Source organism: Coloeus monedula (genome assembly GCF_965178545.1).
Source record: "Coloeus monedula genome assembly, chromosome: 17".
Taxonomy (NCBI): domain Eukaryota; kingdom Metazoa; phylum Chordata; class Aves; order Passeriformes; family Corvidae; genus Coloeus; species Coloeus monedula.
In genome coordinates, this window is record NC_138797.1 from 7,382,815 (window position 1) to 7,394,774 (window position 11,960).

The 11,960-nt window shown below is 54.3% G+C and overlaps 1 protein-coding gene across 3 annotated transcripts; it reads right to left on the reverse strand.

Annotated features, from left to right (window-relative positions):
- Nucleotides 1-535: 535 nt before the first annotated feature.
- Nucleotides 536-11,147, reverse strand: TBC1D20 (TBC1 domain family member 20). Of its 3 annotated transcripts, none has more exons than XM_082292633.1 (8): nucleotides 11,018-11,147; nucleotides 8,589-8,774; nucleotides 7,384-7,464; nucleotides 5,730-5,916; nucleotides 4,836-4,937; nucleotides 3,825-3,966; nucleotides 2,988-3,175; nucleotides 536-2,854 (listed from the first exon to the last, which is right to left on the reverse strand). In XM_082292633.1, the coding sequence occupies exons 1-8, from the start codon at nucleotides 11,058-11,060 to the stop codon at nucleotides 2,599-2,601; spliced, it is 1,185 nt and encodes a 394-aa protein (XP_082148759.1). In that variant the 5' UTR covers nucleotides 11,061-11,147; the 3' UTR covers nucleotides 536-2,598. The 3 variants fall into 3 exon arrangements, with proteins under 3 accessions (XP_082148759.1, XP_082148758.1, XP_082148760.1); XM_082292632.1 differs by having other exon boundaries at nucleotides 7,384-7,467; XM_082292634.1 differs by lacking the exon at nucleotides 11,018-11,147 and adding an exon at nucleotides 10,582-10,660 and having other exon boundaries at nucleotides 7,384-7,467.
- Nucleotides 11,148-11,960: the final 813 nt, after the last annotated feature.

Consider the following 11,960-nt stretch of genomic DNA (forward strand, 5'->3'; position numbering starts at 1 on the left):
GCCGCCCAAAGGCTCTCCCTCCCAAAGGGCTTTAAGCGCTATTGAGAAAATGGCTCCTGTAGAAGCCACAGGGAATTAAAAAGAGCTAACAAGGCTGCCAGCCTTGAGCCATCCAGCCAAAACTTCTTCCAGTCTGGTGAAGGCAACTGTATCATCCCAGCTCAGTGGACCATGCCCTGGGAATTGGGCATCATGCCCGGGATCTCCTCCTGCGGCCAGGCACCCGGCCTGGGGTACAGGGCAGGCCGGGAGGTCAGGCTATTTCCAGCCCCACACTGCTGATGGGGGGGGACACCCCGGAGAGCCAGCAGCACACACAAGGCCTGGCATTGGCCCAGAGGGAGGCAGATGGATGGAGAGCAGTGACCGGGGCATGCACGCACCCTTTGGCTCTGCTCCTGCTCCTCTTCCCACGGGCTTGCTGGGTGTGAGGCCATGCTGAGCTGGCCTGGCCACTGCAGGGAAGGTGCCAGTTCTGGGCCACAGGGTGCCACAAGACCGGATCTGGCAGCCCCGGCCTGGGAAGAGCAGGAAGTGTGTTTAGTAACTGTTTATTTTACAGTTTTAGGGTTTGTAGAAATCTGCATTTACAGGGGGTGTGTAAGTCTTTGTACAGAGTAACCGAAGCACCCGCAGCCATGGTCTCCTCCCAGGCCCTTCCCCCTGCCAGGGACAACACAAGAATTAAAGTGCATCATGGCCAGGGAATGGAGGGGCTGCAGGGGCTCCTCCTGGGGGGCTTCAGCCATCCTCCTTCAGGGTGGTGTACAGAGCAGTCCCGGGCCCTCCAGCAGCATCCCCAGGTCACCACACTCTCCTGCAACCAATGGTTTCTAAAGTGCTAAGTGACCCAGCTCCCAGTCCTGCTCTGCTGCTCTGGGAGTTCCAAGGGAACAGGAATTGGCTCTGCCTTCAGCCACACTGGGAGGAGCCCCCTGAGCAGCCCCAGGTCTCTCCAAGGGCACTGGCACCATCGAGGAGGGAACAGGTCTTGGTGCCTGCCTGGACAAGGGCAGTTTCACACACTCCACATTTCACCTGCAGAGGCAAAGGGAACTCCTGCTCAGAACTTCATGGGAACACAAGTCAGGAATGACAACTGCCCACCTGCCCTCTGTCCAGAAAGGCACAGCCCTTCCATGAGCAAGGGCCCACGGAGCAAACCAGAACATACCCAGGGCAGTAGTGGGCCAAGAGGGGTGGAAGTGGGGGGTGCTGAGCTTTGCAGGGGATGAGTTTTCTTCTCTATCCCCAAATCCCTTCAACTAACACCTCATTTTCAGGTGTGCAGCCCCTGGGCATGGCACAGATGGCTTTGGGCACAACAGAGCAATGATGAGGCAGCAGGAGGGAGCTGTGAGGGACAGGTAAGGGCACTTGAGGGAGATTTAGCAGCTTGGGGGAGAGGTAGAGGCATAGAGTGTCTATTGGCTTTGTCTCAGTGGGACACCGAGTTGTCTAGAAGGATTTGCTGCTTAGCTTGGAGGGCAGGGAGTGCTGGGACTGCCAAAGGGACTGGTGGGGAGATGGAAGCTATGCAGGGGTCAGGGTGGCCTTTCTGGGAAACCCCTCATGTTGTTTCCAGAGGCGATGCTGAAGCCTGATCAGCTTGTGGGGGAGGTTTTTTGACACATTTCCTAGTGCAACTTCTATCCTGTGCAAAGTGTTTCACAAGGTGGAAAAAGCCTTTCTCCATGTGGGCATGTTAGTGTCCACTTCCAGAGCTATTAAAGAAGTCTGCAATGGGTGTTTACAGTGCCACTAAGACTTGTGGTAGCATAACCTGGCACATGACAGCACGCACCTTCGGCAGGGTGACTGCACTTGTGTCTCACTTCACTGACCCCAGATATGGTCACAGCACTGCCAGTGCAGCAGTGGCAGTGCCTGAGAGCTGAGGGGAGCTAAGGTCTGCTCCTGCCCCCTGCAAACAGATCAGGCTGCAAAGATGAGGAAGCAAAAAGAGCCAGGGAATGTTATACACTGAAGAGAAGCTCACAGCATTGTGCTGGCGGGGGTGTGGGAAAGGTTTGGCTCTACTCAGAGGGTGCCTACAGGACAGGGAAGAGCTGGAGCACCGGCAAAGCTGAAGGCAGATCGTGGGGCAGACTGGAGCCATGAAGAGCCAAAGGGCTGCCCTGTTCCTCAGGAGTGCAACAGACCTCCACGCCCACACACGCAAGCACCCAGACCAAACCCTGTTGGACTCTCTCCTCCAGGCAAGGATCTGCTCTCACTCCCACTAGTTTTCCCCAATGGAGAACGCAGGATCATTTGGGCACAGCCCACACACAGCTCTCCTTTTGTACAGTCACCTGAACAGCCAAACTTGTCCATACCTCTGTTTCCTCAGGGGACAGCGGCAGTGCCTGTCTGCTCACCCTTGCACAGGGAGAGGGGAACAAGGTGAGCACGGTGTGGGAAACCGTCCTGCTGGGCTGGTTCCCTCAGTCTGTCACAAAGGCCAAAAGCGTCACTGGACGCAACAATAAAAAAAAATAATCTTCAGACAGGTCGTTTCTGGACACGTCCTTCATCAAATATCAGCACTTCCCACCCGGGAAGGATGCAGTGACAGGGAAGGCCCTTCCTCCAGCTTCAGGGGAAAATCTGCAGTTCAAACTTGGGTGCCCACTCCAGTGCGCTCTTCACAACGGCCAGGGCAGCTGCTCCCAGTGCCACCGTCAGCCCCATCACTGCCAGCTTGACAAAGCGGTTGGTCCGGGGCTTTGTCAAGATGGATTTTGTCCGCTCCTCCCCTCGGAGCCGCTCCCTGAAGCGCTGCCTCAACACAGTGTCTGGTCTCTGCTGCACTGATGCCAACTCAAAGTCCTTAAAAGTGGAAGCCGCAGTTCTGCAAGAGAAGGAACAGGTCAAGGAATGTCCTCCGCTCACCTCGGAGACCAGCCTCCAGTCACGAAGATCTCCACAGGGAGGCAAGACCTGGCAAGGGGATGCAGGGAACACATGGGCTGCCCAGCACTCACCGTTCCGCCTGAGCTGCCTGAGCTGCCTCCTTGGTGAGTTCGGATGGTGGGAACTGGACAAAAAGGTCCCCAGCTTTGCTGATCAGGGACTCATAAGGAAGGTCCTGTGGGATCTGGGACAGGAGGTGGTGGACAGAGGCCATGTCACACTCGCAGTCCAGAACTTCCTGCTCCCGGTGCAGCACGATCTACAGAGGAGTGAGAGGAGGACAGACAAGGAAGTGGGGACAACTCCTTGGTACATGCTGGCACTTGCTTCAGAGCCAGAAGAAAAAAACACTTTACTTCCAGCTGAAAGACCTTCTTCAGGAGGACACACTGCAGTGAAGCATTCACTGGGAAGAGAAATGCCAAACCCCTTCTGAGACTCTGAGGCCATAGAAAGCCTCTTTCAGGGTACTTAGAGCCTGCTATTGGCAGGTCAGAGGTGTGGGCAGAACCTCAGCAGGGTTTAACTCCATGACTTGCCCTCTGCCATAGGAGGATGGGCAGGGGGACGCATAGTGCAGGGCTGTCCCCAGCCAGCCAGGCATCCCAGCATGAGACCAAAAGCAGGACCAGCACATGAAAGGAAATAAAAACACTGTATCATGCTGCCTGCACAGCACTGAACTGGTATGGCCTGCACATTTGGACACTCTCAGGCTGCCAAGTTCCCCTGGATCCTACCTGCCCTTTGTCATCACCAAGGACATCACTGACCTTGGGGGGCTCTGCAGAGCAGGGTGCAGCTGGGGACTGCACCAGCACTGGGTTTACCAGCCTCCCTCTGCAGCCCCAAACTCCCACCACTTCAGAACAGCGCAGTTAATCCCCGACCATTCCATCAATACCTACCACAGCCGCAAAATAAATGGGCATCAGTGGGTGGCAAGCCAGGAAGAAGTCATATAATCGCACAACGTGTCGGAAGTCGGACAAAACGTGGCCAAACCAAGTGATCAGCCAGCTGAGAGCAAAGATGGTGCCCACCTCCGCACTACAGAGAGAAAGAACCATTAGGTCAGCCTGGAAACAGGGATGAAATGCTCCCAAAGCCACCCCAGCCGTGCCTGGGGAAATAGAGCTGGCTGTCAGTGGAGCACTGAACCCACCCCCAAAGCAGGAACTGCACCTCTGACACAACCCCCAGGCACAGTGATGCCACTACTTGTGTCACATCCAGTGGGGGCCACAGCAGAGGCCAAACGCTGCTTCCAGGGGACCCTGAATGTGTGATGTATCATGGCACTGTCTGGCTTGCTGGCCTGAGGGCAGCTGAAGCCCTGCAGCACAGCCAGATGTTTGAGTTCCTTCCCACCCTGAGGGCTTACTAATTCTGGGAGTTTGCAATCAGGGTTGGTACCCAAAGACATCCTGGCTGTGAAACAAAAGACACACCTGCCCCAAAAAGGGTTCTGAACTGACTCTTCCCATTCACCTTCCTGCTTCTGCTTCATCTGCCCAGGCACACTTGTGTGTCCCTAATGCAACATCGGGGAATTATCCCCAGAACTAACAACAAACCACAGCAAGGTGCCACCAGCTACACAAGTGGTCACGTGAAGCAGTTGTAGCATTTTGTACAACACTGTCCCCAAATCCCCAGCCTTTCCAACAGACTGAAGACAACTGGGATGAAGATAGCAGCATGTAAAGCCCCTCCAGACAGGCAGCACAGGTTTGAGCCTGCTCAGAAATGAATGCCACATGGCTTTGGGGTGTCACCATCAGCTGTGGGACAGCTGTGGACTCCCTGAAAAAGTCACTGTGGTGCTGGGGATGTGCTGGTGCAAACGGCCCTATGAACAGTAACCTGAGACCAGCAGCAGGGGAGAGCCAAGAGGCTCTAAGGGAACATTTGCATACCTCTGCATGAAGTCATGCACCTCAGGGTTCACCCGGTCTATGATGGGCATCAGGTAATTTAAAATGTGCTTGGTATTATCCATTGTTGGGTCCATAAAATCCCTGAGGAAAGATTTAAAAAAAGCTTTGTGAAGCAACAATGTCAGCCGGCTCTCCCTCCAGGGAGGCAGCAGAAGGTGAAGTACATGCAAGAAACAGCCTTGCTGGCAGGGTGGCCCCCAGCCCCAAAGAATTCTGTCTCTTTGGAACAGCCTCCTTCCTGCTTGTCTGGGACACACAGGGCTGAGCTGCACACAGAACCCAGGCCCAGACCATCATGCTGCTGTCAGCTGACACTTCTTATTTTGCTGCTGTGCACACAAGAACCTCAAAGCCTTTCCAGCACCCAAGATCTGACTCCTGCCTGGGAGAGGAGAGATAATCCCTCCAAACCACACTCCCCAGCTGGAAGCCTGCTCTTATCTTATTTCAGCGCACAGACAGGAGAGACTCTTCATGTGAAGTACAGGACACCGGCAATATAGACCCCAGTGCCCAGGGCTATGCAAGGACAAGTGGGAGGCAGGTGCTGAACCAGCCCCCAGGACTGGAGAGGCTCTGACAGCCACACAACCATGAATAATGCATGTCCGTTGGCTTTTCCAGCTCCAAGAGATGCTACAAATTAACTGACAGCCGTCAATTATCCCTTCCCCAGGGCACAGCTCCCTGCAAAGCCACGTGCTGTTGTGGGTCAGGCTGCTCTCACAGCACCCCTCTGGGTACAGGCACGACAGGAAGCTGCTTTAACGCAAGGCTCTGCCTTCCCAGCTCCCTTTCCAGGCCAGCTCCACCTGCGCAGGTATCCCCACAGCCTGACGACACGCAGTTGGCTCCTCTCCTCCCACTGAGTACCTGAGATGATGCGTCGAGAGCTTCTCCACCAGTGCCGTGGCCAGCCTGTCCCCCACCACCAGGAGGAAGGTGACCACGATGTCATGGTATCCCTGGTAGTAGTGCAGCTGGGGGTTGCGCTTGAGGACGTGCAGGATGATGTCGATGAGCTCCTCCTGCAATACTTCCCTCTGGTCATCTGGCATCCCTGTGGGAACAGCAGAGTTGGCACAGCTGTGTCACCTACCAGTGCCTGCTGTGGGAGCAAGGACGACTGTGGTGTGCAAGGAGCACCTGTGCATTTACTAAATTGCCTGATCCCAAGGGAAGTGGTGCACAGCGGAGGGAGGTAAAACTGGCAGAAAAAACTATTCAAAGCCCTAATGCTGTCTCCCAAAACTCTCCAGGCCCAGGGAAAGCTGACCAGTTGCTGAGAGGTTTAATCTTTAGATCTGCAGAACCCTTATCTGCAAGGAAGCCACTGTGGAGGATGAGAGCAGGGTTTACTGATGTTTGCACAGTGCTGCTGTGAAGAGAGAATTGTTCTGCACATCCAGCACTGATGAGGATGTTTTAGTAATTTCTAATTTCCCAGGAGTTCTAGAAAAAAATTCAACGGGACCCATTTTCACAGAAACTGTGCCAACTGCATCAGACTGCGAGGCCTCCACCAGAACAACTTTGTATCAGTCCCCTGCTAACAACGTGTTTAGGGACAGGATGTCACAGGGAAAACATTGTTCCTGCCCTGCACAGCTGCAGCCAGTTTCTGGCAGTCCTTGTCAACAGATAAAACGCCCAAAGGCCAAGCAGAGAGTCCCAGCAGAGATCCTGCAATGACAAAGTTCTCCTTTTCCTCTGCTTCACTAATGTGGTTAAAAATAGGCAGGAGGCTGCCATTCAAGGGCAAAAAAATCCGTAGGAGCAGAGCCTTCAGGAATCAGGCCTGCACACAGCATCCACGCCTGCAAGAATCAGAGCGAATCAAGTGTTTACACAAAATAAAAGTGGCAGAAGGGGGAAGCAGGTTCTGGCCAAAAATAATGACTGCTCTGCACAGAAAGCTGCTGGATTTAGCATTTTATAAATAACACAAGGCACAAGTCTCCCATCAGAACTAAACAACTGCAAAACCATTTTTCTTCTAAATGTTCCAAGTTCTATTAAATTTGGTGCAAGAACCTGATTTTGAGACTGTTTTATACCAGGGGTTGTTCTAAGCACAGACAAACCCGCCTTCCCTGGCCCTGAGCTAGACCATGGACTAAAATAAACCAAAGCAAATGGCATGTTTCTCAAGATTTCCATCTGTCCTAATCTCAAGAGGTCATAGTGCACAAGATCCATGCAGGATCTGTCCTCTCTCTGCTGCAACTATCTACCAGTAGAAGCCTGCTGGCAGAGGGGCTCAGTGGGGCAGGGGAAGTGCAACGTTGAAAGAGCCACATCAAAAACCATCTGTGCAGAGACAGCTGAAGGAAACTGATGACTGCAGAAGGGCTTCACTGCAAGAAGCAGCTGCTGTGAGCTCACCAGAAAAAGGTTTTCTAGAAGTCAGGCCCCTGGAGTAATGGAGTGTCACCTTCTGCAGCCTCCCAGGGAGGTCTGAGCCAGGAGGAGCCCCATGGCATTGCTCTTGCCCCCACAGAGTGGGAAGAACAGAATTCTCCCTCACCTGGTGGGAAGCGGCGCAAGGATCGCCGCACATCCAGTAACACTTGCTGGTAATCCTTACTGTCCTCTCGTAGCTCCTTCCCTGCTGAGAAAAAGAGGAACAGGGTTCACATGAAGTAGCGCAACCGTACTGGGAAGAGAATGAGGTGAGGGAGCTGGGAAGATCCCTGCTGAAGGTGGACATGAGGCTGCACACACTCCTACTCCACTGTATATCCCCTTTTTCATGTCAGCCCTGTCCCTGCACTTTTACTGCCACACACTCTGATGCTAGCAGCAAATGAGGCAATTATTTCTTTAAACAACACATGTTAAAGTGCTTAAACTGACAGCACTCCCAGCACTCCTAGAAACATCTCTGCTCCACAGTTTTGCTGTGCAATTCAAAGTGTACTCAGCAGCAGAACCGGAAGAGTGCTGTGGAGACCACAAAGAATCATTTATAAAATAGAAACAATTCAGAAGAAAACCTCACCCAGGATTAGTTAAGACAGTTAAAACAGAAAAGTTCAGCAAGCCAGCAAATTCTTTCTATGCGATCATGTAAAGTTAAACATTGTCTTCCAGCAGCTCTGGTCACCTCACATCACCCCTAATGTCACCCGGCTCTTGACTGAGGCGGGGGGGTGCACATTTCCAAACGACCACAGAATCAGGAACAACAACAAAACCTGTCCTAGGTGACTATAAAAGCTACAGGACCCAGAGCTCCTGCATTGCTAAGGTTTAAAAACCATGTGGGTACTTCACCAGGAAGGTTGTTGTCCCTGTGCCTGTTCTGACCAAAAACCACACATGCTTCACACAACAAACTACTTCCTGCAAGTGACACCTCGGGAGGATTTTGGCTATGCCAGGGCTCAGCACAGCCACCTCTTCATGGGAGCAAAACAAATCAAGTCTGATTCTTTCTGCTGCAGGTGAACATACATATGTCAGCTAATGCTCAGGGCCACGCTGACCGCATCCATAATGAACTGATTCCATGACTATCACTAAAGGAAACAACAAATGTTGTTTTCAGGAGTCGTGTATTGTTTACATACAGCACACTATTGGTGCTGCAGTGAGTCCCCTTTGTACATGAGCTTAGTGGGAAATGCAACACACAGAGGGAAAAGACAGGTCAGAAAGCACGTTCCTCCTCTAGTGACAAAGGTCACTGAGCCGTTCTTCCTGAGCAGCTGCGTCCAGGCTGTTCCATACCTGGAAGAGGGGGCAGGTCGTCTGTATTAACACTGAGCAGCTTTGGCCACACTTTGCACCGGATCTCGTCCGTCAGGAGCCCGCCCTCGCTGATTGCCATCCGCCGCAGCACCGCCACGTCGATGGGGTCACTGTTCAGAGCCTGGTAAATCTCTGCCACTTTTCTTTTCTTCTTAGCATCAAAGTCTGCAAAAGGTCACAGAGATGTGAGCTGACAGGTAGTGCCAGCACACAGTGGGGGCGAGCAACAGCCACTCACAGCAATGTCACACACACACATGAGGGAGATGACACAGGACAGTCGTCACACTGTCAGGACAGGGATGACTCTGGTGGTGACTCCTCCAGCTGAGTGTCCCCATTTCTGCAGGCTCAGCATTGGGGGCACCTCAAAGGGCACTCTCACTGCTTGCTATCAACCCTGGGGGTCCCACCGTGGGAGGCAAATGCTGCTTCTCCTGAAACAGGAGCCACCACCAGTGTCCAGACAGATCCCTCGGCTCCCATCCTTCCCAATGGCTCATGGCTCCCTATGGGACCAAGACAGCCCTGCAAAGCCATCCCGAAACTCTTTGCTCTTTGATGCAGCTGCCAGCTCAGATGTCAAGTGTCTCCTAAGACCAGAACTTAGCAAAGCATTCTAAAAAAGTTAGGAAAGTGTTCCCAAAGCTGTGTTCCTACCAACTCCCAGGTGCAGCCGTCCTAGAAAAAAGCCTGAGCATTTCCACTGACAGCAACAGACATAAGAAAGGACATAATTATACCAGAGTTAAAGAATCATAAGCACACTGACTTGTCCTACAACAAATCCAAACCTGCCAGGCATCAGCACACACACAGCTCAGCAAGTAGGAAACAATTCCCACTGTTTTGAGAAGCACAGGAACTCGGGGCAGGGAGGAAAGGGGGTAATACACAAAGCACATGGTGCTTGGGTTAGACACACTTACAGGACACCAGAGCGCTTCCCAGAGAGCGGAGAAGGGACACTACTTCACACCACATGGTGGAATTTGTCACCGCTGCCTCATGTGAGGAAGGAGAGAAGTGGCCAAGAGCCACTCGATATCCCACATTGGAGGAGTTCCCAGTAAGGAGGCTTTGCTGAGCAGCCGCAGGACTGGAGTGCAGGATGACGACACAAACGCTGCTTTTCCCTAAAGGCTTTTCCCATAGATGCAACGACTCTTGGGATCCAAACAGGAGTCGTTCTATAAGGGCCGTGTCTATAGGATTTGGGGTGGGAGGAATTAAAAGGATCTCGATGGAGAAACAGCTGTTTCCCAAGGCCGCACCCTCCCGGCAGCGATAGGGGAGCTCATTCCTCTGCCCACGTGGCACCTCAACCACTGCCCCGGCCCTCTGCCTGCGAGCTCCCGGCTGGAAGCGCAGCTCTCAGCGAAGTCTGAAGGGAGCTGGCAGGTCGGCAGGCTGCTCACACACTCGGACGATAAATAGGTCGAGCAGTGGATGCTCTCCCTTCTCAAAGACCCTTTTAAAACACTTCTTGGATCAAAACAAGCTGTAACAGCCTACGACAGAGCTCCGCCTCCCTCCGAATTCCAAGTTCCTGGTAACATTAAATCTCCTATCGCTCAGGCGGTGACTACAGTTTCTTTTATTTCCTTTCCCGCCCCTTGTGTAAGCCGAGTTATTTGCACAACAGAAGCCAGCTCTGCTCAGCCGGTTCCCTATTCCCAGCCAGTTCCCTACCCCCAGCTGTTCCTGATCCCCTGCCACACGCACACACTGGGCTGTCACATACCGATGCCTGGGGAAGGAGGAGACAAAGCCTACGGGAGAAAAAACTCCTGTTCACACACAAAGAACTTAAGGAGTAGTGGGAAGGAAGGAGCACATCTTGCGGGCTCCTCCTCTCCGACTTAATGATAAAGACCCCAATAATTACACTTTTCAAACATACAGTGGACAATAGCTGCGAGTATTACCAAAACCAGTGCATTTCAAAACATGTTTTATGCAACCACAAGACCTTAACTCGCAGGTTCACACTTGGAAGAAGAGACACAACCCCAAGGTGACGGCGGTCTAAAACCCAGGTGGGTCCGTCGGTGCTTCTGCAGCGCTGCAGGCACCGAGCACCGGCACACGGCCTCGCCAGGTCGGGCCAGACCCAGCGCTGCCGCAAAGCCCTCGGTCACTGCCGGGACCGCCAGCACCAACCGCGCCCGGCTGCTTCCTGTCCGCCCGAGCCCGCGGCGGCCGCACAGTCGCAGGGTGGGCCGAACCCTCTGCTCGGTCCCGGGACCCCCGGTTCTCCGGCCCGCTCCCGCCGGGGCGGCTCCGAGCGCAGCGCCGGCCCCGCCCCGCCGCCAGGGGGCGGCGCCGCGCCCGCAGGGGGCGCTCCAGCCCCCGCCCCCTCAGCGGAACCACCGTCCCCCGCCCGCCGGGCCCGGCCCAGCCCGTACCGTGGCCGCCGACACCGTTGCGCGGCGGGCTCTGCCGGGCCATGTTCCCGGGCGCTGCGGCGCATTCCGGGCCGGACACCGGACCGGGCCGGGGCTCCGCGCTCCCCGCGCCGTCCGGTCCCGTCCCGCCCCCGCCCGCTCCCCCCGCCCCCCGCCTGCCGGCGCGCGGGCGGGACGTCACGGCGCCGCAATGCGCAGGCGCGGCGCTGCCAGGAGGGTCACGCAGGCGGCGGCAACCGCGCATGCGCAAACCGGAACGTGCAGCCTGCCCGCGCCCGCCCGAGTGCGCCTCAGGGGTTATTTAAAACAAAACAAAAAACCAAACCCCCAGCCCTCCCCTATGTCCACGGCACGGGTTATTCGCTGCGCTGTCGGGGGCGGGTAGCACACCCACAATGGTGCCGCACGCAGTGGTTGTTGCCACCACATAAAAAATGGCCGTAAACCCTCCAAACTCCCCCGTCAACGCTTTGAGACACCGGCAGTGGGAGAACAAGCGCCCGGCACTTCTGTAAGGGCTCGTCAAGTCCACAAAGCTCCTTCCGTGCACAGGGTTCCGTGGTTTCCTTGTGCAAGGGCTGACGGGCACCGGGACCATCCACCACTCCCAGTTTCCTCTTCCACACGTCTTATCCTGGTGAAACCTCCCTTGCTTGGAATAACGAAAGAACTGGGTTAAATGTCCTGCATGGCTCAGAACCAGTGCAAACAAGCTGTATTTTGTCATACTGGGTGCTTTTACGTTACAGCACATTGAGGTAACAGTCAACACAGTCCAACTTTCACATCACTTTAGGATATAAAAGATTAAGTACAATGGATTTCCACTGGATGAAGGCATGGAGAAGAAAGCTACCCTGGTATATGTGAAAAACCTCAACTCCCTGCCAGCAATCCTCACAGAAAGGGGCAGTGTTCCATGTCCCGCAAATCAGTTTAATAC